General features: G+C 38.3%; 2 protein-coding genes across 3 annotated transcripts; one reads left to right on the top strand and one right to left on the bottom strand.

The window, feature by feature from the left end:
* Nucleotides 1–1,478: 1,478 nt before the first annotated feature.
* Nucleotides 1,479–4,472, top strand: LOC110508694 (homeobox protein engrailed-2b-like). Its single transcript, XM_021589415.3, has 2 exons — nt 1,479–2,064; nt 3,925–4,472. Exons 1-2 carry the CDS (start codon nt 1,596–1,598, stop codon nt 4,251–4,253), a joined length of 798 nt encoding a protein of 265 aa, XP_021445090.2. The 5' UTR covers nt 1,479–1,595; the 3' UTR covers nt 4,254–4,472.
* Nucleotides 4,473–12,472: 8,000 nt separating this feature from the next.
* On the bottom strand, nt 12,473–26,203 carry LOC110508695 (protein canopy-1). Of its 2 annotated transcripts, XM_090225611.1 has the most exons (7): nt 26,002–26,203; nt 25,791–25,893; nt 21,225–21,327; nt 18,355–18,470; nt 14,534–14,743; nt 13,539–13,635; nt 12,473–12,640 (listed from the first exon to the last, which is right to left on the bottom strand). In XM_090225611.1, the coding sequence occupies exons 3-7, from the start codon at nt 21,316–21,318 to the stop codon at nt 12,600–12,602; spliced, it is 558 nt and encodes a 185-aa protein (XP_090081737.1). In that variant the 5' UTR covers nt 21,319–21,327; nt 25,791–25,893; nt 26,002–26,203; the 3' UTR covers nt 12,473–12,599. The 2 variants fall into 2 exon arrangements, with proteins under 2 accessions (XP_090081737.1, XP_090081736.1); XM_090225610.1 differs by lacking the exon at nt 26,002–26,203 and having other exon boundaries at nt 25,791–25,999.
* Between the last annotated feature and the right edge of the window lie 1,108 nt (nt 26,204–27,311).

The following is a 27,311-nucleotide window of genomic DNA, read 5'->3' as shown; positions in this document are numbered from 1 at the left end:
ATAGACCCACTCACTATACAGTCAAAAATGCCATGTGGGACTTTTGCAAATAATCATAAGATATAGTTATTTGGCCATAAAGGATTTAGGCTTGTCTTTAAAAAATAATAACAGACATTGCTGAAACAAATTTGCATCCCACTTAAGAGAGAACGAGTTGGCCTATGTGGGCTAGCCTAGGCTATGCTGCTCTGAAAAATACCTCACCACAAACCTTGAATGAACATTCATGATTATTCATTAGCCTATAGGCTATCCTGTTTGGGCTAATGGCTGCATTTTACCTAAAGACTGGACCTGAGGACATCACCCATGGCTTAGGCCACTGAGAGAAGACTAGGCTTCAATTCTTAACTGCAACATGTGAAATCACAGCATTGTGTTGCATCGCCAATATTTAAAGCGCCACGGTCCTTTTTAAGCGCAACCCAATTTTGGATCATGAATTGACTTAAAGACCAAACAGATAGTCAGCGTCCACTAGGGCAACAATCTTTATGTAGAATTGTAGCCAATCAGTTAATTAGATAACCAGACACCAACGACGGATGACTATTATGCACCATCTTTGATTAGGGTACTTTGACACCATAGGCGAATATTTCAAATTACATGGGGAATTTCATATAGGACTATTTCAAGTGCAATAGCCGAAAAAACGAGTAGCCTCGCAAGTGAACCACCCATCATGTGCACCTAGTCGGGAAACACCACTGGGAACTTATTCGGTAATGTTGGGGACTGCTAAAGCGTTTAGCGAGTGCTGGCTATGTTTGGTAATCGTCTCCATCAATATGATGCAACTATTTTCAAGTCGAAAAACATAGGCCTATTTGAGGTTCACACCCCACCCCCATTCGGGGATACCCCTTTTCATGAGCATGCCTAGTGCTCTTTGAACCGAGAAACCAACGAAATGATTTCTCTATAGCCTTACACAAAACTCTGCAGAAAATACTTTGGTTTTGATTATAAAAAAATTACCTGGGATGGCTGACTGAATCGGAAATAGTGTCCTACTTGTTTATGTTTTTTTAATACTAGAGTTTGGGGAATTGGGAGTATGGGTGCTGTCAAGTGTAGAGTCATCGGTCATGTGGTAACATTTCAGGAACTCTATTGGTCCAAGGCACGTGTCTTGGATACCGGACGGCAACGTCACTGGGGGGACTCGTAGCCTATTAAAAATAAGAACCAAAATCCATAGTGGAAGTATTTCAGGAGCAGTTAGCACCTCTATCTACTCGTAGTTTAGAAGTTGAAGCATTAATGTTGGATTTGTCCTAAAAGGGAACCACTACAACTCAGCATTTTATATGGTAGGCTACTTTCTCAACAAATATCAACCATAGCCAGGCGGAGAAATACATTTTAAAGTATGTTTTTTCTTTGTGAAAAAGGCAAGAGGTGGATTTTCAGTAGGCCTACTACCACAACTAGATACTGAAAAAAACTGAACTAGTTTTTATTTCCTATTCCGTTTTATTGAAAAACGCATTGGACGAGGAATAAACTAGAAACCTTATAAATTCATATTTATACTTTTGTGTGGGAGAGCGAGAAAAGTGCCACAATTGGACATTGAGTATTTCACTATGGAAGAAAATTCTAATGGCAATAGAGAGCATCAAGATTCGGGCGAAGAGTCCAACAGAGCTATTCTTCCTCTTCTCCAAGCACCTGGGAACCAGCAACCGCACAGGATCACCAACTTTTATATTGATAATATTTTACGACCAGACTTTGGACGGAGGAAAGATGGGACTTTTAATTATGATGAGAATCACCTCAATGGACGAGAGAATAGTCCTGGCCTTCCCCCAAAATCTGGGCAGTTCGGTGGGACGGTGTCAGGGGAAGGAACATCGAATTCTCGTTCAGTCAGTGAGCCAAAAAAAGCAGATATTGTTGCAGATACGCTTCTCAAGCCCGCAGAAGAAATTGGAGATCAGTGCCTGAGCTCCGACTCGGAAAGTTCTCATGCCAATTCTGCACCTTCGTCGAAACCTATGCTCTGGCCAGCCTGGGTGTATTGTACAAGATATTCGGACCGACCATCATCAGGTAACGTCTAGTATTTTTATTGCCGTAGTATTTAGTACGAATATGAATACTATGAGCCATTGGATCGCTTGAGTGCAATATAAACTGACTTGGTGAACTAAATATGTCGAAAAATAAACCTGAAACCACATCCTGCAGCCACATAATACAAGCATTTAAAGTATCCCTTTGTGTAACATATTTTCAAGGCTTTGTCCTGAACTTTTAGGAAATTAATAAAATAATATTCTACATCTCTTTTTTTTACCTGCCAATTAATGAAAAATATTCCGAATTTATCCATAACTACAGAAGACCTCGATTATCCTAGGAATTCTGATTGGATAATATTGGCGGTTACAAACCAAATAGCCTATATATCAGGCAATACATTTTATTTTTACTGTTAGCCTATTATAAGTCTATTGTCACCATACAAATATTTGGCTAGTCATGCAATTATTATCAAGCTGACAATTCCAGTTGAATTATAAAGAGAGAGAAAAAGAAAATTAAGAAGAAAAAATAGAAGTAAATCATTTTTGGAGAAAAAAGGATTGAATCTATCGAAATATTAAAAATATCGAAGTAGTAAAGTTTCAAAGTAACTTTTAAAGCAGTAGTGAAACGTTTACACCATTGTTCCTCAGTAGTCTTTAGAAAAAAATATAATTTGAATTTTGTTTACAATGGAGAGAGGCAAAAAGTGTATTCCGTCCACATGCATAACCACCGTGTGCAGTTATTCTTGTGCTTGAGCCCGCTGTGATGATGTCATAATATTCTCAAACTATTCTCATATTAGGTCTAGGCCTAGCTGCTGGTTGTGATTATTAATGTCAATCTTCCATTATGGCCTATAGCCGAATGTTTGTTTTATTTATTTTTTCTTCAACTTCAGAAGTGTATCAGAGCAACTATTATAGTTGGCCATTTTCATTTAATTTCTAGTTACTAGCATCGTTTATTAAACTTAGGAATTGTCATATTGGACTATTAATTTAGCTTTAGAAGCACTAACAAAGTTAATATTGTTAATATCCCATTGTCGTATAACATGTTGCCTATAGTCCCTATATTATGCATAATGGAATGAATACATTAACTTCTCCGAACAATTCAAAAATAATAGGCAAACAAAAGAAAGTTTCATTATGCTACTAAACAAAAAACGTTCCCACTGTTTAATCTTAGTCTTAAATAGCATAGGCGTGCATTTCACGAAATAAACGGAATAAAAACCATTCCAGAAAACGGAGGGTATTTTGCAGTACGAAAAAAATATGCTTCGATGGAAGATGGGCCAATTGATCATAATAATATTCAAATGATATATTGTGAAGCCAATACACGTGTAGCTGCGAATCGATCTCTTATTTGGTGTAGAACTAGCCTACTCCAAACAGCAGAGTTTCAATAAATGTTTACAATATTCATTACACATTTATGAAAATGCAAGCGTATAAATGTAGTTCCTATGGTAACAGTGAGAAAGGGGCGCCTATACCGCCTCCCTCTAACCCCACCCCAATCAACACCATCATCGTCTACTATGCACACAAAACCCCGCACCCTTTTAGAATAGGCTACACTAAATTCTAATGACATTTAGGCCTATAGTTTATTGTGCCTATATTGGAAATGTGGCTCATATTAATACCAACACAATACTTATTCTACTAGCCTGCTACTAAATGCCCATATGGCCTACCAGGCCTCCTTGGCTACTAGGCCTACAACTAGGCCTATTCTTGCATGTTACTAGGTTCTGATGATCATCATATTAATTAGTCTGACATTAGTGATCATGTTATTGAGGACGATGAAGGTATACTTTTTTTCGTTTCAAAGTTTGGTCATTGAATGTATTCTAATCTACAGGGCCAAGATCTCGAAAACCAAAGAAGTCGACCACGACAACGACACCAAGCAAGGATGACAAGCGTCCAAGAACGGCCTTCACAGCAGAACAGCTCCAGAGACTAAAAACGGAGTTTCAGACTAATCGGTACCTGACCGAACAGAGAAGACAAAGTCTGGCACAAGAACTCGGCCTCAACGAATCTCAAATTAAAATCTGGTTTCAAAACAAGAGGGCCAAAATAAAGAAGGCTACTGGAAATAAAAACTCTTTAGCCTTGCACCTGATGGCACAAGGACTATACAATCATGCCACATCATCTAAGGATGAAAAATCAGACAGCGATTGAAGAAAAATAAACAATGCAATAAATAACTTTAAAGGGCCAGTGTACATAATACCAGCAGATATTTAAACATGAATGAGACAGGATTTTGCAATTTTCTGTAGCCTATATACAGTATATAGGGACTAAACCATTTTGTGTTGTAACACTTGCCATGTACTCCCTGAAACTTTAGAATGCTTCATCATCATTAAAGTTTGTTGGGTTTTTGTTGGGTTTTTAGCAAGTTGTTCTTTTTTTTGTTGGTAGGCGTACTTGACTTTGTGGACACGTTTAACGAAATAATGAAAACAGGCTGAAGTCCAAAGATTTTTTCTGCTGCATTTTACAAACTGTGAATTTAAACAGCCTAAATTGTGTTTATCTGTGATTTTAATTTGTATCAAACTGTTTCGTTGTATTTTGATGTTTATTTGAGGTTTCCATTGTTTTGTGTAAAAAATACAGCCTTTCTGAGTTGATATGGAGGGACCATACGCATTGAATTATGCGTATTATCTGATAAGAATGTCTTTTTATATTCGAATTCTGCATTAGCTAGGCTATAGTTCTCGTGAGCATTACATTTGAATTATTTCAGCAAAATAATTCCGCTTTGGGTAGGCCTAGACTACTTATAGGCTATTGATATGAGACAGATTTGATAAAAAATAAATATATTCAACAGGCCTATACGTTACTTTAAACTTGACCCAAACTATAGAAATGAGTTGAGGCTTAAAATGAATGTAACCTAACTTAACTTTCACAAAAGGACCTCTGTTGAAATAGATAGCATATTGTAAGAAAAACAAAACAGTATTATATAAACCGAAATATGTGTCTGGTATGCAAGCGTATATCACAAACTTCCATTGGTTAACAATGCTACGATGCAACCAAAAGTTTAAGTCATGCGCGCTTAGCTCATATCCAATGGGTTTTAAATAGGGAGGAGTGGTGGATGGCAACAACTGGAATTGAACAGATATCCATTTTGAAATGATCATGGAAATGCAATCGTTTTGGGTCAGTTCCACTACCAACAAAATACATTTTTACCCCGGCTCAAATCAGGATTTCAGTGCCAAGTGAAGCCTATACGGACTGTATGTCTTCATTTCAATCATTATAGTTTTATTAACAACTTCAGGGATGAAGTAACGCCAACGGGCGTCATATATAGGTTTACTGTACAAATAATGTAGGCAATAGATACGGTAAAGAGGTCAATCGAACTCGACCAAATCACTGGAATTGCCATGGAAACGATTAGGGGAAAGGGCCATGGGGTCAAGATCCCGAGTCTCATTGTCCCCCAGCAAAAGTAGCCTAAATTTAGGCTATTGTTTATATGTGTATTTCACACTATGTTGAGGTAAAACTCGGAGTAAAATGCGTGTATGGATGTCCACACAAACACATGTTCATGTAATCGTTACCAATCAACTGCATTACAGTTACAAACGAATTTTACTACCACCACCGATTTCTGTACGCTAGCTATGCTAACCAGTTTATACGAGCAGGAGTTAGCATTTAGCAGTCACTTCTTCTAAACCTGAAAAGGGACAACTTCTACATGTTATGCAGCGAAAACAGCCAAATATATCCAAAATCGGACTTAAGTAACCACATTGTGGGCCTGTTACAATATATGACGGATTTAAAGAAAATCCACTTTGTTAGAGCAGATCTGTTGAATGTGCGCCAATCTGGTCTGCGTTCCATTGAATCCTTTACCGCATCTATCTATATCAAATAGTCCATGCGTTCTATAGTATGACATCCATATTATTTGCAAATAACATAACATTCATATTTATGAACAATACTCATAGTCTAAGTGGTCATGTTTCTCGAAAAGAGACTTCTGGAATGTTTACATAACTTATTTATCTTGCAATACCTTGTTTTTGTGAATGAAACGTTTAGAGGCCTTTGCATGAAAGCTGCAATCTGTCACCTGTATATCATGTGAGACAAACGTTGCTGTATCCATACCAAATTGTGGTCTTATGATGTGAATTTCTTTCATTGTCAATATTAAAGTGTGTGTAAATTAAAATCCAAACTTAAAACACACTTTGCCTTAAAAGTTCCGTAAATGAACTTTTCTTATGAGTACTGTGCTACAAAGAACTAACACATTACATGTTTCTATCAGGAATGGGCTATTACCATTACAGATGGTATACAACGTGAATTTACAACATTTTGAAACCTGTATAAAGAAGGACAAAGTTTTGGTTGTGTTCCCCCCCCCAGTATTCTTTGATATCAGACAAATGTAAATAATTTGTATCATAACTGTGTATTTAACTGTAAGTAAATAAACCACAAGAATACTAACACAATTTTAAATCCTTTATTTTCTTTTGTGCTTATAAACAATAAACAACATAATCAGTACTCTAAAAATACAGGCTGACTAATAGCCTACTGTTAATTCAGAAACATCCACTCTGGGAATAATTTCTGAGGCATAAATGTGATATGGCCAGGTCACATGTGTGTTGAAACAACGTAATATCAATTAGCATAACAATTACTGGCCTGTCTTGAAGGTTAATGAGACAGCAAGGGAAATTTCATTCTGCTAAACAGTACAGAACAAAATGTGGGCAATAGGGCAACTTCAAAATATTTTCCTCTAATAAGCAGTTAGTATATTCCAAAAACTTACCATGATGCGAGTTCACTGTTGGGCTAGTTGGATGGGCTAGCTCTCAATAGACATATGTGGACTTGTTTTCTCATAAAGAGTAAACAGCATTGTGTAATTGGCTATTTGCAGGTGGTCCTCAGCTAAATAAACCTTGAAAGAATACATTATTTCATGCATCAACATTATGGTTATACTTTATTTCACAGTCTGCAATTAAAGTGGTGTTTACATAGACATTAAATGCTAGTAATGGCCTACTGTAATAGGGCTACTTGCAGAGTTCAAGTTCCTTAAAAAAAAGTTTAATTGTTCAAAATGAACAGAATCCAAACATGGTATATAGAGAAAGTATCTTGTCCCCAATGACAATGGAAAATATGACTGTTAGTTTCACCAGGCAAACAGTCTAAAATGTATTTACTAAATGAAAACTACTACTGAAATGTTGACCACAAAAAAAGTTACACATGAACTTGCACCAAGGCGCACGATGATGTTATAGACAGCCTAAGTGATATGCAGCATAGTATACCTAATTGTAGTCGGGTGACCACCCCACAAGTCATAGCGAAGTCAAAATACAGATTTCCATTTCTCAAGTCAATGGTGCACTATGCTGAATGCAAGCCACCTATACTTAGTAGTCATGAATAGAGCTTAGGAGCCTAACATGAAGACCCAGCATCTCAACAGCAAAATGTAGTACAGTTGTACACATTATTTCTGTATCCCAGAAATTGCTTAAATGTGCCAAAACTCTTTAAGGATCTCGAAGTGTTGTAGGAATCCCATAACAGCATCTTCACTCAGTTGCTACAAATAACATTTACCTTGAAATAATTTGCTCTGTCAGACATGTCCACAGCAGATAACAAAGTGGAAATTAAAAGCTTATGGAAACATTCAAACTAGTAGGTTCAATAGGATACATATCCTCATTAAATTAACATTGAGACTTTTCTGTGTTGTTTGGAAACAGAGAAGTTAATAACCCAGAATGTTGAGAGCTATCCCATCCCCAGTTTCTGCCTGTAACGGAGTCTCTTATCAACAAGATCACTTTCCCCTAACATACATCAACCAAGTAAGGTTGGTCAAATCCAGATCACAATGACACCTTTTCAATATGATCATAATACACTATACTCATGTTGATTTCAAAACTGCCATACATAACCAAGCAATTCAAACGCAATCAAATATGACTGAACTTCAGTCACCAATACAGGTTACAACACTCTGCGGTCTCAGTATTACCTGATGCTTTAAAAAAAAAAGAATAGAAAAGGATCCAAACACAAAAGGGAGAATTATCTGTGCGGACCATTCGCAGTATTGACCTGCCCCAGAACCTCATCTGCATTTCTATTCTTTCCCAGCTTGTATGTGGAAGTAACACCCAACGGTCACTGACTTGATGAGCTCTCTGGGTTGAGAAAAGCTGGTGCCTCTCAGACGCTGAGCTGAGCAACTTGGTTGGTTCCTCAATGGAGTCTGTGGCCGGGAGCCCGATGAAGGTCAAAGCCTTCGGTCACAGCTGCAGGAGGCTCATTTCCTTTAACCCATCACTTCTTCTACACATCAGAATTCAAAATGTCCCTAAAAAGGATTCTCATAAAATTATGTAAATATCTAAATGTTCTAAAAAAATCCATCCTCAATAAGCTTGTACCTCAACTCTCGATAACAGTGATGAATGATGTCTATTGAGCACCTCAAAAATAATGGGGAACAAATTACGCTAGCCCCTCCCCACCCCAGTCCAAAATGTGAGAATTTAGCAGTACATTTTTTACTGAAATCTAGAGCCATAATCATTATGCTTGATTCTACAGATGTAGATGTTTGATTACTATTTTGATGCTGAGAATTTTCTTGTACATCAGTAAATGCAAAATTGTAGTGTATTCAAAGTTTAAAAAGGCTTCTAAAGTGTGTAATTTCCACTTTAAAAGTGTCAGAATTGATTTGCCCTAACAAAAAATACATCAACCCTTACAAAAAATGTCCATTAATTTTCATCCACATTTCCTGTCGCTGCAGGATTATTTTGTTGATGTAGCAAACTGGCTAAAATTAAGATCTGTCAAAAAAGGTGTATTTTTCAGCATATTTTTCTGTATCCTCCTGACTGGTAGTTACATTTTTTTGTAGAATTAAATATGCTTCTTATATCTCTGCACTAATGTGGGTAAAATATTGAAAGGAATGTGAGTCATGAGAGCTAAGATAGTTCCTTTGCATTATGCTGGGGCACGTACCACGAAACAAGTTAGCTATTCTAACAGCATTGATAGCCTGAAATGGCTTCTTGGTAGCTAGTCATGAGTTTGGGAACCTAGATGTCTTAGGTAAAGCCAACTTCATAAAACGGCTAGATGGCTAGTAGTATTACAACAGGACCAATCTGAGGGAGCACGTGCCCCCTATGGGCATGACACCTCTGCATCTGAGCATCAACAACACAACTGAGCATCAACAACATACAAGTGGTCAAATCATTTCTGAATTAGATAGTCTTCCTGGACCATTGAAATTACATTTGAGAAATAGTTTATCATAGTCCTTATAACCTGTGTGAGGGTTGCATTTCCTCTGAGAAACCCCCTCCAGGAGTCCACTCAGCATACTGCAAAGGAACTAACATGCATAGGAAATTAGCATTTAGTGGTCCAGTTTGTCCAGCCATTTTGAGCCCCTTGCCAACAGCACCTTGGTAACCCTTGATCTGTCATGAAGTTAAGCTCAAGCCCTAGACACCCAGAGACAGCTATACACATAAAGCTGACACTTTCTTAAACCAGAATAAACTCCCAACACACAATTTCTAGGAAATTGCAACAAGTTGAAGACTTCTGTTTTGGTAGATTGGGAACATATATGTGCTAGCTAAAGCCAAATTCATAAAATTGCTAGGTGGTTAGTAGTATTAGAGAATAATCTTTTGAAATATTATTTTTGTCTTCAACAGGACAAATCAAGTACACAACAAGTCCATGGAGAACTCTTCATGTTGATGAAAGTTAAAGTTTGGATAGTAAGTTCTAACACATTTTCATTGCCTGCCTCGATCTGAAAATGATTTGACCACTCCAGCCACCACTAGTCACAAGACCTTAAAAAAGGTCCACATTCAAATGCCCAAAGACAAATAAATAAATAAATAAATAACTTGCCCTACGTGTTAGTTATCATAAGTTCACATATCCTGTGCCATAAAATTTAACCTCTTCCAATTGGCAGAGGCAAAGGGCAGTCTGATTCAAAAAGAACATACATATCAGAAAAGTATTGGATGCCTCGTGTGTCTCTCAAACAAAAGACCCATCCTGTCCCTTCCCCCCACTGAGTTATTCATCCATAGTTTTTAAACGCTTCCTAGTCAAACTTGAATATGGAATGAAGAGCTAGGGCTTTGTGGCGGAAATATAATTAAGCTGGTGAAAGATGTATATGGTGAAGAATAGGGATGACATCAGGCCAATTTCACACTTGGCACTTGGATGGCCGGGCCCAAGCTAGGCTCTTGCCACGCAACACAGATCAAAGCACGCTGCCACTACCAAAAAGGCAAAAGAGGACTTAAGTATGCTAATCTCCAGGACAAATATATTTTAATCTTGTTAGAATACAAGTTAATGCCGCAGCTCAGTGACTGAACTTTATAGAGACAAAGGGAAAGATTCACTTTCACAACATTTCTGAATGAGATGGTCTTCCTGGACCATTGAAATTACATTTGAGAAATTGTACAAATAGTTTATCATATAGTTCTCATTACCTGTGTGAGGGTTGCATTTCATCTGAGAAACCCCCTCCAGCAGTCCACTCAGCATACTGCAAAGGAACTAACATGCATAAAAAAAATGAGCATTTAGTGGTCCAGTTTGTCCTGCCACTTTGAGCCCCTTGCCAACAGCACCTTGGTAGCCCTTGATCTATCATGAAGTTAAGCTCAAGCCCTAGACACCCAGAGACAGCTATACACACAAAGAAAAGCTTACACTTTCTTAAACCAGAACAAACTCCCAACACACAATTTAAAGGAAAATGCAACAAGTTGAAGACTTTTGTTTTGAAAGAACTGGAAGTGCAGTATGGGGAAAATGCTGTAATTCCTGATGGTAATGAAAATGATATATTGTATATTGTTTGTATTCAACTAGTCTGGGACATAGGGTTTCATTTGTCACATGTAGCCAGTGAAAGCTTGACCCATGCATTTGTTCTTTGGCCAAAGGTCTGACATGTTTTTCGAAAACTGACCCAAATATTTCCACAAAGAAGTGTAGATACATTTTGTGTAAAACTGTACCAAAATGATAAATTATTTCCCTTGAAATTAAAATATTTAGATCATAAACACCCCAAAATACTTGTGATTATTTGTCATTATATGATGAAGCTGTGAGGGTCATTATATGAAAATTGAACATTGTCCATGAAGTTGAGCTTTTTCCTGGCATATATAGCACAAAGAAATCTCCTCTGGAGGAAGTGTTCAATCTGTATGTGAATTTACAACCGGTGTGCTCTGAGATATGAGTGTTATCACAATTGGGATGATAATTTACTTGATTTAGGCACTTAGACTTGTGTTATAGGGAGGTGGTTATATCAGGCCAATGTATAACTATTAAGGCTCTCATGTAGGTTTTTTCCCCCCACTGCAAACATTTGGTAACATTGCAAATTCACTGATAGAGGGAGATCCCGTTGGATTCATTTTTCTAAAGCTGGGCAATATGGACAGAAATTCATATTGTGATAAATTGCCTGAATTTATGTGATAACGATAAATAGAACATCCCAGGTCTATTCTGATCTATATCCTTAAAAAATGGGTCATAACATCAAACATAAAGTTCAAATAACAAAATACAAAACAATACATCTAAAAATAAGATCAAGCAAACAGGTGTATTTTTTGGGGGAGGATACATTTTTTAGGATAAATTGTTATAACATTTGACATACTCCCACAGATTTTAAAGCTCACAAAGGTTTAAAATGATACCACGACGAATTCAATTGTTGCAGATGACGGGACGTAAAGGGACTGCTCATTTCAAAATCAAGAATCAACTCCCTCCTTCATCTAAGAATTCACCGTGCAAATCAAATGCAACCTGCCATGCAGAAATCCACCATCTCCAACGGTTGACTTCTGGACCAAGAACAGGTCTGGATAATCAAGACAGTCGGAATTCTATAACATTACAAACAATTCTAGAACTGTTCAGCTGATGAAGGTGATTTAAAAAAAATATTTAAAAAAAATGTATTTATTTTTTAAATAGACAAAAATTGCTTATCCAGCTCACTTTGACATTGTCTGTAGGTTGCCACGCCATCTTTTTTGACATGGCGGCCTCCTCAGTCTCTCACAGCTGAGTACAGCACATTCAAACTTAGCTTTTTCGTTTTTTACACCCATGTTATTATTTTGAGTGCCACTTCTTCCTCCTGCATTTTTAAGAAATTAGGCCTACTAGGATTACCTAAAGAAACAAACCTGACTTTCTATCTCATGATACAATTCTGTGTATCTGACAACATTATACCAGCATCCCCATTTAAAATATAAAACTTTATTTAAAAGAATGCAACTTGATTGATACAATATCCTTCAAGCATTATTTCTTCATTTGAAATATATATCTAAACTGGTTCAATCACCCGCAGCAGAGACGCATGTAAAACTATAGTTCGTCACTCTGGAATTTTGTGCCTTTACAGTGATCTGAAAATGAAATATTGACAAAAATTAGACCGCCATCTTGTCAGTTGGCCTGCTGAAAATAACTATCAATATTTGCAGACATCCAGTAGGTGACACACCATTTACTGCAATGACACTCGCAGAAAAACAAACTACATCATATTGACAAACATACGAGATAGGAGCGATGGTTTCTATTTGGATGATACATTCCAAATAACTCATACTTCACGTAGCACATTCAAACTATCGGCCTACAACCGCAATCTTGTTAAACAAAAATGGCTATTTTGCTCATCTAATAGAGTATCAGTGTCATATAAATCCACAACATCATCCTCCGTGACTCTATACCGATTCAAAAACAAACTGTTAAAAATGTTACGCTGCTCTGTTTCAGAACCCTCAGTTAACAGGGTTGAAACAAAATGGCGGATCAAAGACGATAGTTACGTAAGGGGGAAATCATGACACAACAAATAGAGCTGTTTTAAATGGTAATTATCTGTATGTATCCATTTTCATATTCTATTTTAGGATGCATAATAAACAAGTGGTCATGATTGTATTCCCTGGTAGGCACACACGGTACTCATCTAAACATGTTATGGGTAGCGCCATGAAAAATTGCGATATTAAAATGTTACGATAACCAAATTGAGTATTCGCAGGGCATCTGTACTCTATTCTTTACAAATCAAAGCTCTCCAAAGCCCAAACACCCAGATACTATTTTCTATGAACAAATAATCATTGTAAGTCATTTAAATAAATTCATATAAAAAAGCTAATCAAAACCCAATGGTGTTATACATTTGGGTAATAATGTGAGTAATAACAGTTCTAGTTAGTATCTATGTAGAAAGGGGCAAACAGGAGGCCTGGTGAGTGAGAAACCACAACATGTCTGAAACCGTACCTGATACTTCATTGCATAACTTGTCGACCACATGGTCTGTCTCTTTGGCAAAAAGAGAGATGATATCATCTTCAAATTCCTCCACAATGCTTTCACACTGTAACAGAAGAGAGGGGATAGGTTACCACACAACAGACAGCACACCAGGTCCTCCGCACATGAGAGCTTCACAAGCATGTAGTTTCACACAATAGTGGGCACAGCAGTGAGTGAGACTGCCATTTTTCCTCTCGCCATGCTGTTCAGCCATCTTGGATGACTCATGTAACATAGATAGGCAACACGATTCCAAGTTAGCGATTCCACACACACACACATCTTTGCGCATCATAAGGTTACTTGCTTGTGGTGCCTAACTTGATCTTAAATATGTGCAATTTACATGCAAGAGCTCAAGATAATTGTAAAGGAACAAAGGAAAATACGTTATCGTCTGCATTTTGGGTTAACCCCTGGCACGTCTCCAGAATGAAAAACTTCAACACTGAATGTTACTGTAATAACTGTAAAACAAATTATAAACATACTGATGACCATTTAAAATGCAAGCTTTAATACACATATTTACAGATATTTATTGTCTTTCTATATTATAGACTACGGTGCATGCAATATACCTTAACTAAAGTAAAGTGGAAAAACAATATCAATGTACAGTTTAAAAAGTTACAGGCCCAATTAGTAAGAACGGAACTGGATTTTCCGTTAAAATGAAGCTGTGATATCAACGACCAAGGCATTACATTGACTTCTGTGCTTTCAAAATTAAAATGGAAGTTTACCTCAGTTAACCAAACATAAGAGTTACCCACCGCTACCAATATTTCAATAGACTTTTGAAAGACTAATACTTGAAAAAGTATGTGGACATGCAGAACATAGGAAATAATTTAGCTTCATCACATACTAATCTGAATGTTATATGAAAGCATGACTGAAAATAAAAATAAATACATTAATATGTGAGTAAATTAATAAATTATTGCCAAACTAACCGCAAATTGTAGGGCATTGGATCCCTCTGGGCCATCAAACTTGAAATTGTTAAAATCAGGAAAATCCCCGGCATCAGAACTTCTTGGAGCAAATCTTTTGTATTGCTTTTTCTTGGTGTCTGGGTCCACATGAAGAGCATAGTCACTCATGCTACCACAAACTCCATCCAGAAGCTCACTCAAGTTGGTCTCAGATCTAGCAAGAGGGACCTGGTGGATAAAAAGACACAAAAGTATATATATAAAAAAAATGTATCAGGTTTAATCTAAATTTAACTTAATTGAGTCCAGTTCTATGACGTTGCTTAGAATCCGTCTGGGTCATGTTGGTGACCCCTAACTACTATTCCCATCACACAAACAACCCCTACTTCCCCTATGCTGGAACTATGACATTTAACCTGTAGAAGTATACCCCTTCCCCTTGGAAACAGAACAAAACATGCAGTAGTGTCTAGACAGGTCAAGGTGCACTATGCTCCCGCCCCCGTGGCCTCCCCAGAAGGAGAGAGGGGAAAGGGTGACTGGGTGCAGTGAAAGTGCCGGGGAGGGGGGCTGAGTTAAGGAGCAGGGGGAGGCCAAAACAGCAGCCAAGTGCAGGGTAAACAGTTCAGTCTCATCCTTTGGTCTCTTTTGGTGGTTCATCTTCTCCACCCTCGAATGATCAAAGCAGGAAGTTTTCCTTGTCAATCCCGGTCAAAAGATGCTGGGTGAGGGGAAGGGGGGAGGCATATTGCAGATGAACTGGATTTTGTGCAATGTAGATATATCCCTGACCCTATTGTCCCCTTTCATCCTCAGTATGGACCCTTCCGGACCCACTGATTACATTACAGAAGCATTTCCCCCTCCTCCTTTTTTATATCTGACTCTTAGTGACACAAAGGGGCTTCCATGGCTCACTGCCATCTGCTCACAAATAAGATAAAAAGGTTTCAGGGAACTGCCTGAGCCCTGCCACACATCTCTCCTTTTTCAATGTAAAGGACAGGAAGCTATTTGAATGTAGAGATAAATAGTTCATATTGAGGATGGTCTATCAAAGAAAACAAAGGCTTGACGACTTCAACATTAATGTTGAACTGTTAACTAATAGGTTATTGCAAAACAAAAACCAGACAAAGTGGAATTTCAAGTGTGCACTGCATTCAACCATAACAGCAATTATTGGGCTAAAGATGCTAACATGCAATTTTGATATTCTTAGTTTCTATATTTTTATTTTACACCATTAGTGAATTTTATGAAAATGTATGATAGGATCTTGACTTAGTTGTTAAAGAAACATCTACCTTAAATGTAAAAAAAAGATATAAATAAAAACGTCCAGTATTAAAAAATCCAACCTAAAGTAGAACCTTATCAAGCAATCCTGAAAATGTTGTGGAATTAAATTCCTTCCTTACTAGTATGAGGGGTTTGAAAGGGACCAGTCAATCACACATTTCCTGAAGAATGAGGAGGGGACTAGGCAGGCCTGGCAGAGAAAAGGCTTCTCAGGGATGCTATCTTCCATTGAATTCCCATTTGAAAACCAGCCATTATTGTAACACTGAGGAAAGGGGCTTTCAATTTCTTGTGAGAATAATATGGACCAATGAAAAACACAAATTCATAAAAACTAGAACCTATTAATGCCACCATTTACAACAATGTGTAACGTTGTTATAGTCTTCAGAAAAGTGATTGCCACAGTATGTACCTTTATCATGACAATCCAGAAATTGAATTTAATGAAGAGTGACAGCAATTTCTCTCTATGGTCCAACCAGAATCATTAAAAGCCATTAATTGAGAATGAAGAAATGAATGAAGAAAACAAATATATATATATATATATATATATATGTGTGTGTGTGTGTACAGAAAAAGGTAAGACAAAGGTAAGAAAGACATTAACAACTTCCATCAACTTACTCAATTAAGTTCAATGTCTTTGGCTTAATGATTCATTGTTGTAGGTTTAACATTGTGGTGTGAACCTTGCCTTCAGGGAGCCCCACTGGTTGCTGGAGAGCAAAGGAGACTTAAGACCAGCTAATCTCATATGATGGAATCTAAGCTTGGACACCCCTCCCTCCTTGATTCAGATAGGGTCAAAAGCCAGTGGGGTGGGGGAGGGTTTCTTTGATTTATGCTCAGAAGTCAAAACAAGCCATTGATTAGCGCAACACTTCAATAGGGCCGTTAGTACAGAAGTTGATCAGCCATCACTGTCTGTTGACCGTTTCACTTAAAGGGCTAATCATCAGTTGAAACAATAACAAAGCGTACCCCCACCACTGATTAAGTAAAAAACAGAGATGGGGCTGGAGAAATGTAATCCCTCAAATTCATACACAGAGCTATGGATGCAAGGTTTGACCATCCATGATATCAAAATTATAGTTTTAACCATATTGAGAATAAACAGTGTTTGCTTACATTTACTTTGTTTCTAAACATTGGAGTAAAACATGCTTTTATTTGGGGTTCTGATGAGTTACGACAGTTCAACTAAGCTCATGAGGCATTTTTATGTTATATTTTTCAAGAATCAAATGGGTACATATCATTAATTTATAAGTCCAAAAGTGGATGTAGCAACTGCTGATTGCCCCTTTAAAAGTCAGTGTGCTTACTGTTCAGAGCACTGTAATACCAAACTACTTAAGTCATTACTTAACTCTTCTCTTACGAACATTCATTTTGATTCAGTAATTATAGTTGCGCTATATCATTGCATTCATACACTCTCTCTCTACTAACAACAAGAGGGGTAATGCAGAGGCACACCCCCACAGCTTGAGGGCAAACAAAATGGAATATGAACAAGACTCACATGGGTATACAAACTGTAATTAGCATTTTTCAAATGAACCCTCTTTTAGAAAACACTTAATGAGAGTCTGTGAATATGACATACACAGTTGATCCATAGTTTGAGCATAATGAACAGGAAGGAATGAGACAACTTGATGGCAAGAGAAGACCAAGACAACTCAAATGTTTATAATAGTATGTTTGATTACATTCAAACCAATATGAATGAGAGAACTTGAGTTGTCATATTAGGAAATATGTCATAATCCCTTTTACTTGATAGTTTAAGTTAAAGGGAAGAGGAAAACATGAAGCAGTCGAGGTAAATAAACAGCATGTTATTAGCTATCAATTACCATCAAAAGGGGATTAACCCCTGAGATCAATAGGTGAGCTGACCAGCTAATCACAGTCCCTGGATACTAGGGATATGACACTGGAACACCACCAGGTCTGACCTCTTCACACTACAACAATGCTTGGTTAGGAAAAGAGGAGAAGACCGTGGTTTTGAATTTCCAGAGGGTTAACCAATAAGCAAAGCTTCTGATTTCAGAAATGTAGGTGAAACACGGTGATAAAGCATTTACCAATGCTTACAATGACACAAACTGACATGAAGTTACATACTGATGTTACTTTTCTTATTTTCTTCTGCCGGGATATTTCACAATACACTAAATTCCATTTCTCAAGGTACGAGATCCAGGAAATCGAGCCACGTAACTACCAGATGATTACCGCTGTGCAGCGAACATTCATGTAAGCTCACGAGATCAGGTGGCTTGCGAGGCTACAGGAAACCAGGAACTACTATAAAACCACTAGGCCTAGCCTAAGTTTTGTCAAGTATTTTAGGTATAAATGTGCATTCTATATGAATGATGCATCTATCCAATCTCTAAATTCATAAAATATTTTATTTCCAGGAAAGTTCAATCAATAGCCGTGTGTGTACTATGAGATGTTTGGCTTCAGTGGAGTGCACTTTGGCAACAAGCTTTTACTTAGGTAGCTACCTTTTTATCAGTCAGGCTCCCATCAGGCTTGAGTCTGAAGGCTCCCACATTGATGGTCTTCTTCGGATCAATCTGACTGATTGAATAATTGAGCTCATCAACAATAGCCCTGCATGCTAAAAGAAACAGATATAGGATAGTACAATATAGGTTAGGGATATATACAGTTGAAGTCAGAAGTTTACATACACTAAGGTTGGAGTCATTAAAACTCATTTTTCAACCACTCCACAAATTTCCTGTTAACAAACTGTGGTTTTGGCAAGTCGGTTAGGACATCTACTTTGTGCATGATACAAGCAATTTTTCCAACAATTGTTTAGACAGATTATTTCACTTATAACTCACTGTATCACAATTCCAGTGGGTCAGAAGTTTACATACACTAAGTTGACTGTGCCTTTAAAAAGCTTGGAAAATTCCAGAAAATGATGTCAAGGCCTTAGAAGCTTCTGATAGGCTAATTGACATCATTTGAGTCAATTGGAGGTGTACCTGTGGATGTATTTCAAAGCCCATCTATATCCACAGTAAAACCAGTCCTATATCGACATAACCTGAAAGGCCGCTCAGCAAGGAAGAAGCCACTGCTCCAAAACCGCCATAAAAAAAGCCAGACTACAGTTTGCAACTGCACATGGGGACAAAGATCGTACTTCTTGAAGAAATGTCCTCTGGTCTGATGAAACAAAAATAGAACTGTTTAGCCATAATGACCATCATTATGTTTGGATGAAAAAGGAGGAGGCTTGCAAGCCAAAGAACACCATCCCAACCGTGGAGCACGGAGGTGGCAGCATCATGTTGTGGGGGTGCTTTGCTGTAGGAGGGAGTGGTGCACTTCACAAAATAGGTGAGATCACGAGGAAGGAAAATTATGTGGATATATATTGAAGCAACATCTCAAGTTAAAGCTTGGTCGCAAATGGGTCTTCCAAATGGACAGTGACCCCAAGTATACTTCCAAAGTTCTGGCAAAATGGCTAAGGACAACAAAGTCAAGGTATTGGAGTGGCCATCACAAAGCCCTGACCTCAACACTATAGAAAATATGTGGATAGAACTGAAAAAGCGTGTGTGAGCAAGGAGGCCTACAAAACCTGACTCAGTTACACCAGCCCTGCCAGGAGGAATGGGCCAAAATTCACCAAACTTATTGTGGGAAGCTTGTGGAAGGCTACCCGAAACATTTGACTCAAGTTAAACAATTTAAAGGCAATGCTACCAAATACTAATTGAGTGTATGTAAACTTCTGACCCACTGGGAATGTGATGAAAGAAATAAAAGCTGAAATAAATCAATCACTCTCTACTATTATTCTGACATTTCAAATTCTGTAAATAAAGTGGTGATCCTAACTGACCTAAAACAGGGAATTTTTACTAGGATTAAATGTCAGGAATTGTGGAAAAACTGAGTTTAAATGTATTTGGCTAAGGTGTATGTAAACTTCCGACTTAAACTGTAGATCCATAGTATGCCTACAGGTAAAGAAAAGTAAAACTGTTCAAATGAAATAAGCTTGACAGATGGATGATTAACAGAATGACAGCAACATTGAGATACTACTAGAAACACAAGTAAATAAGCAATTATATTTATAGAACTGTTGATATACAGTATACAGTATACAGTATATAGCTCAATGTAAAACGCTACTTGTTACTTTTTCATTTAACAAAAGTCTTAATACTCACATAAGCATCAAAGGACATGCAAAAACATGACTAGAGCCATGCAATACTATTTTGTATACTGATATCTCCTTATGTGTCCACATTCCACAGCTATCCATGACATTTTTTTCAAGACCATTTCAATGATTAAGTGTTACGATCAAGCAAAGCTCAATTCAATGAGTATGTATGAAAACTGCTGTAAAAAGTGTTAAAGCCTCGTCTTTTGACGAGGTCCAAATAAAATGTATATAAATTATATCAACACCAAAGTAAATTAACCTTTTAACCCTGAGAATGGTAAGTTAGATAGCATCCAGTCACTCTTTAATTAAAAACCGAGGCCTTGGTCGTTGTGGTTAAAAAAAAAAAAATCTGATCTACAATTGGGGGTAATGCTTCACTAAGAATTGTACAGGATTTTCATGCCAGATGTCAGACTGTATGCCTGGAGGGCTTCTAACAGTTCTTAAAATGTCATCGATACTATGACGCACAGTAGGCTACACTAATGGCGTACCGTGCTGAGACTTTGTATTGGTAGCTTGACAAGTGTTACATAGTCATGCAAGGATGACTCCAAGGTTTGGTAAGACTGTAGTGTTGGTGTTGCTGTAGTGTTCAAAGAAAGAAAATGGCCATGTGATAAGCTGCCTTTCACCAAGTTCAATTTGGCTTTGTAAAATAAAATTACTAAAACTATGTATTAACTGAAAAAGTTGAATTATGTTTAAAGGTTTCCATAGTGATCCTTTTTTATTTTTAGATGAAGATCATTGTAACTTGTCTCTGTCATTCGTACACTTTTGAAATTCAACAGAAATATTTACAAACTGCACCAAAAAAAACACTTCAAAATATTTTGACAAATAAAATGATTGTCCAGAATTGTACGTGTAAATTGTGTTTAGCAAAGGTTAAAAACGAAATGGTTGATAATCAAGAAAACTATCAAATCTAGAATAGGAAACTGCTGCCCTGGCAGGTCAAATGATATGAAACGAGCTTACAAGACTTTAGTTTGCGTGACTCAACTTTCACAAAAGTTTATATTTCATGACAATACTTGTTCACTATGCAAATCTATAGTCTGCATTTACTATCAATAACTATTGCATTACATGTACATCCTGAAAACCCCATATCGAATAGGTAAAAAAGGACCAACTGGACAAATAAACATCACAATTTACCTGAACAATACAGCACCTTGTCTTTTTTCCCTTCGGTAGTTTCGATTAAGATACTCATTGCCATCAAGGCAATTTTTATAATCCATGATGCCATATTTGTTGCCTGAGGGAAAAAGATATGTATAAAGCAAGCAAGCAAAGCCAATTCATTATACGAATACAAAAAAGGTATTTGCCATTCAGCCTCCCACAGTCTATATAGCAAGTCATATTCTGAAATCAGGTTGGGAGGCAAATAACTGTAAAAGTTGCTTTTCTTAAGAAAGAAAATGTTTTTAAAAAAAGAAAAAAGATTTTCACAAACTGTCTAGACATTAAAAAAAACAATGTGTAGCGCTTCAATGTGTTACTCCATCTGTGAATGGGTATAATTGTACAGAGGCCGAGTATAAGTGGGTTTAACATGGCCACAAAACTGACTGCCTCTCCACAAGTGTGTCAGAGTTTGGCCACAACTTGGTCAAGTTGTGTCATCTTTAGACAAAATATTCAAAACAGAACTTAGTCTACAACTTCAAGCTGGTAGTGAAAAGCCGGCTATTGAAAAATAGCGGCACCGGAATAGAGTGGCCATGGATGTAAACAAATACTGAATACCAAATAAAATAAAATGGTTATTTGTCACATGCACCGAATACAACAGGTGTAGGTAGACCTTACCGTGAAATGCTTACTTACAAGCCCTTAATCAACAATGCAGTTAAGAAAACAGAGTTAAGAAAATATTTAAAAAATAAACTAAAGTAAAACATTCGTTTTTATAAATAAATAAAAAGTAACACAATAAAATAACAAAAATATACAGGGGGTACCGGTACAGAGTCAAATCAAATCGGTCACATACACGTGTTTTGCAGGCTGTATCACATCTGGCCGTGATTGGGTGTCCCATAGTGCGGCGCACAATTGGCCCAGCGTCATCCGGGTTTGGCCGCGGTAGGCCGTCATTGTAAAGAAGAATTTGTTCTTAACTGACTTGCCTAGTTAAATAAAGGTTACACACATTGTGGGTGTAGCGAAATGGTGGTGCTTCTAGTTCTGACAGTGCAGCAATATCTAACAAATAATATCCAACAATTCTAAAACATATACCCCATACACACAAATCTAAGTAAGGAATGGAATTAAGAATATATAAATATATGGACGAGCAATGTCAGAGCGGCATAGACGAAGATACAGTAGAATAGTATAGAATACAGTATATACATAGGAGATGAGTAATGCAAGATATGCAAACATCATTGTAACATTATAAAAGTGACTTGTGTTCCATTTATTAAAGTGGCCAATAACTTAAAATCTGTGTATGTAGGCAGCAGCCTCTCTGTGCTAGTGATGGCTATTTAACAGTCTGATGGCCTTGAGATAAACAGCTTCTTTCAGTCTCTCGGTCCCAGCTTTGATGCACCTGTACTGACCTCGCCTTCGGAATGATGGTGAACAGGCAGTGGCTCGGGTGGTTGTCGTCCTTGATGATCTTTTTGGCCTTCCTGTGACATCGGGTGCTGTAGGTGTCCTGGAGGGCAGGTAGTTGGCCCCCAGTGATGCGTTGCGCAGACCGCACCACCCTCTGGAGAGCCCTGTGGTTGTGGGCGGTGCAGTTGCTGTACCAGGCGGTGATACAGCCCGACAAGATGCTCTCAATTGTGCATCTGTAAATGTTTGTGAGGGTTTTAAGTGACAAGACAAATGTATTCAGCCTCCCGGGGTTGAAGAGGTGCTGTTGTGCCTTCTTCACCACATTGTCTGTGTGGGTGGACCATTTCAGTTTGTCAGTGATGTGTACGCCGAGCAACTTAAAACTTCCCACCTTCTCCACTGCTGTCCTGTCGATGTGGATGGATGGATGCTCCCTCTGCTGTTTGCTTTAGTCCACGATCATCTCCTTTGTTTTGTTGACGTTGAGTGATAAGTTATTTTCCTGGCACCACACTCCCAGGGCCTCGTTGTTGTTGTTGGTAATCAAGCTTACTACTCTTGTGACGTCTGCAAACTTGTTGATTGCGTTGGAGGCGTGCTTGGCCACGCAGGCATGGGTGAACAGGGAGTACAGGAGGGGGCGGAGTACGCACCCTTGTGGGGCTCCAGGTTTGAGGATCAACATGCGGGGATACAGGTTAGTTGAGGTAATTTGTACATGTAGGTAGGGGTAAAGTGACTATGCATAGATAATAAACAGCGAGTACCAACAGCGTAAAAAAAAGGAAAGGCAAATAGTCCAGGTGGCCATTTGATTAATTGTAGAAGCCGTTTTGGACCTTTTGGACCTAGACTTGGTGCTCCGGTACCGCTTGCTGTGTGGTAGCAGAAAGAACAGTCTATAACTTGTGTGACTGGAGTCTTTGGCAATTCTTAGGGCCTTCCTCTGACACCGCCTAGTATATAGGTCCTGGATGGCAGGAAGCTTGGCCCCAGTGATGTACTGGGCTGTACGCACTACCCTCTGTAACGCCTTACAGTCGGATGCCGAGCAGTTGCCATACCAGGCAGTGATGCAACCGGTCAGGATGCTCTCGATGGTGCAGCTGTAGAAATTTGAGGATCTCGGGACACATGCCAAATCTTTTCCGTCTCCTGAATGGGAAAATACGTTGTCGTGCTCTCCTCCTCCTCACAATTTCTTGGTGTGTTTGGACTAGAGGTCGACCGATTAATCGGAATGGCCGATTAATTAGGGCCGATTTCAAGTTTTCATAACAATCGGAAATTGGTATTTTTGGGCGCCGATTTGCAGATGAAAATAAAATAAGTTTCTAATACCTTTATTTAACTAGGCAAGTTAGTTAAGAACACAGTCTTATTTTCAATGACGGCCTAGGAACGGTGGGTTAAATGCCTCGTTCAGGGGCAGAACGAGATATTTTCACATTTTCAGCTCGGGGGATCCAATCTTGCAACCATACAGTTAATTAATCCAACGCAATAATGACCTGCCTCTCTCTCGTTGCACTCCACAAGGAGACTTGCCTGTTACGCGAATGCAGTAAGCCAAGGTAAGTTGCTAGCTAGCCTTAAACTTATCTTATAAAAAACAATCAATCATAATCACTAGTTAACTACACATGGTTGATGATATTACTAGATATTATCTAGCGTGTCCTGCGTTGCATATAATCTGACTGAGCATACAAGTATCTAAGTATCTGACTGAGCGGTGGTAGGCAGAAGTAGGCGCGTAAACATTCATTCAAACAGCACTTTCGTGCGTTTTGCCAGCCGCTCTTCGTTGTGCATCAAGCATTGCGCTGTTTATGACTTCAAGCCTATCAACTCCCGAGCTGAGGCTGGTGTAACCGAGGTGAAATGTCTCGCTAGTTAGCGCGTGCTAATAGCGTTTCAAACATCACTTGCTCTGAGCCTTCTAGTAGTTGTTCCCCTTGCTCTGCATGGGTAACGCTGCTTCGATGGTGGCTGTTGTCGTTGTGTTGCTGGTTCAAGCCCAGGGAGGAGCGAGGAGAGGGACGGAAACTACACTGTTACACTGGCAATACTAAAGTGCCTATAAGAACATCTAATAGTCAAAGGTCCTATAACTCCTATAATAACTACAATCTAAAACTTCTTACCTGGGAATATTGAAGACTCATGTTAAAAGGAACCACCAGCTTTCATATGTTCTCATGTTCTGAGCAAGGAACTGAAATGTTAGCTTTCTTACATGGCACATATTGCACTTTTACTCTCTTCTCCAACACTTTGTTTTTGCATTATTTAAACCAAATTGAACATGTTTCATTATTTACTTGAGGCTAAATAGATTTTATTGATGTATTATATTAAGTCAAAATAAGTGTTCATTCAGTATTGTTGTAATTGTCATTATTACAAATAAATAAATAAAAATTGGCAGATTAATCGGTATCGGATTTTTTGGTCCTCCAATAATCGCTAACGGTATCGGCGTTGAAAAATCACAATCGGCCGATTATTTTATTTATTTGTAATAATGACAACGTTTGAATGAATGTTTACGTGCCTGCTTCTGCCTACCACCGCTCAGTCAGATACTTAGATGCTTGTATGCTCAGTCAGATTATATGCAACGCAGGACACGCTAGATAATATCTTGTAATATCATCAACCATGTGTCGTTATGTGACCTGTCCACAAATTAATATAGTTGGTTCAGAGTTAGTTTTGATATTTCAACCTGCGTGTCCTGATCGCGTCTGGTGTTGGTCAAAATAAACATGCGCGCGATGGCGGACGCACGCCCGCGAGCGGTCACGCAGACGCGCGCGAGCATTGTGGGTGCAATGATTAAATAACATTAATGTGTACATTTATTTTGCGACGCAAGCGGTGTGGTCCATACATACTGATCAACATGTCACTGGCGTCCAGCCGGCGTTTTGAAAGCGTCAAAATACGTTGACTGCGTTGAATGCAGCACTGAGAAACAAAATAAAGTTGTCGGGCAGCCTTTTTTCATGTAGCCTACGTAGGGTAAAAACATTATGAAGACAGACCAAATGCTATCCTGACATGAACTAACAATTCCATCAGTCAGAAGCATAATAGGCAACTAGCTTGCAATAGACCCTTGGCTAGACGTGAACTTACCTGTGTCAACGGTCAGGTGAGTGAGAATGGGGAACAACTTTTCAGCACGGTGGGCTATATCGGTGAATTCGGACTTCAGACCCCTGAGACAACGTTGTGGATTCTGATTGAACATAAAACAAACGGCTAAAGTGAAGTTCTTTTTTTGCTCTTCATCTGTTTTGAATGAAATATTATCAACTACCTTAGTCTACTGACAGTGCATACTTACATGCTTGTTCCAGGAGTTGCCACGTTCAGCTAGGAAACAACAATGACATCTGAGTGAGCCAATAGTATTGTGTAAACTCAGCACATTATGGCCAATGACTGAACGCTGCCTCTTGAATGAACATGCTGAGAACACCGGAGTCTAGTTGCTCTGAGGTGTGTTCCAGATCGACCAAACAATCGCATGCTTTTGAGATAACTTTAAATTGATGCTTGTGAGTGAGTGAGTCATTAGCTAGTGATGCGCGGGTTGACTCATAACCCGCAGTCTTCGCGGTTATAACTGACCGGGCAGAAAAAGTCGACGTGAATCCAAGGAGGCAAAAAGGACAGTCTCTGAGTTTAATTCAATAAGAGAAAATGTGCGAAAGGAGATTTGAAAATGAGGAGAAGGTTGGGCCAGAAAAGTAATGTTAAGGAACGACTTGGTGAAGTGGTAAACAATGTTGACAGTCATATGATGTTGACTTCAAATAGGCCTATGGCATGTCAATTGAACTGTAGCCTACTGTCCAGATGGGTTAAATGGAAACTGAAATCTGGACACTGACTGTTAGGTCTAACACCTCTCACATAGCCTCAAATAACCCCTGCAGAATTAAACATGTCTTCAAGTAAAATGATACAGAAAATGTAGACACAATTTGGACTTGGGAACAGGAGTGGAGAAATATTAATTATTTATTTCAGCATCTTGAGAGAATAGGAATGCACAGTTAGATATTATCTGTAGAGGTGCTATCTTTATCAGCATCATAAAAGCGGATAGTATTTCAACCACATAAAATATGCATCCAAGCTGAACTGAAATCTTATCAGAAACATGTTGGGTCATTTTCCACAGCATTCTATTTTCTTACAATCGGATGTCATTTTGAAATTTTGCAAAGAAAATCTTTCCAGTTTATTTGTTGTTGAGTTTTTGCATTTTCTCCCCGGTCCCGTCTAAACGTCTTTACTTCACGAAAAAAATCCTACACCCCTTGTAAAAAATTTGACTGTAGCCTATAGTGCATTATCTTTATTTGCGGGTTAGGCTCGGGTGCAGGCCTCAGATTTTCACTTCATCACATAGCCTGTTAGGGCGGTTGCAGATGGGTTATTAACAATTCCGGGCAGGTGCAGGTAAACAAACCTAACTTGTAGCAGTGTCATGGGTGACCTGCCTGACATTTTTTTGGGGGGAAACAGCTAACTTCCTACAATTCTACACATTTTGCCATGGGGCAAATAGAAAAATGTACAATTATATATCTAATCTCATGCTATTCTACACATTTTGCCATAAGGCTGAGAGAATTTAGCATTTTT

Source organism: Oncorhynchus mykiss, chromosome 28, assembly GCF_057628025.1.
Source record: "Oncorhynchus mykiss isolate SJ-2025 chromosome 28, ASM5762802v1, whole genome shotgun sequence".
Classification (NCBI taxonomy): domain Eukaryota; kingdom Metazoa; phylum Chordata; class Actinopteri; order Salmoniformes; family Salmonidae; genus Oncorhynchus; species Oncorhynchus mykiss.
This window is presented reverse-complemented; position numbering and strand designations above follow the sequence as displayed.

Excerpts from the sequence above, each read along its gene's own strand:
- LOC110508694 (XM_021589415.3), top strand. The coding sequence starts at position 1,596 with ATGGAAGAAAATTCTAATGGCAATAGAGAGCATCAAGATTCGGGCGAA. Across the intron at positions 2,065-3,924 it reads TTCGGACCGACCATCATCAG|GGCCAAGATCTCGAAAACCA; the intron begins GTAACGTCTAGT and ends TCTAATCTACAG.
- LOC110508695 (XM_090225611.1), bottom strand. The coding sequence starts at position 21,318 with ATGGCATCATGGATTATAAAAATTGCCTTGATGGCAATGAGTATCTTA. Across the intron at positions 14,744-18,354 it reads GGAGCCTGACTGATAAAAAG|GTCCCTCTTGCTAGATCTGA; the intron begins GTAGCTACCTAA and ends TTTATCCACCAG. Across the intron at positions 13,636-14,533 it reads CCAATGCCCTACAATTTGCG|TGTGAAAGCATTGTGGAGGA; the intron begins GTTAGTTTGGCA and ends CTTCTGTTACAG.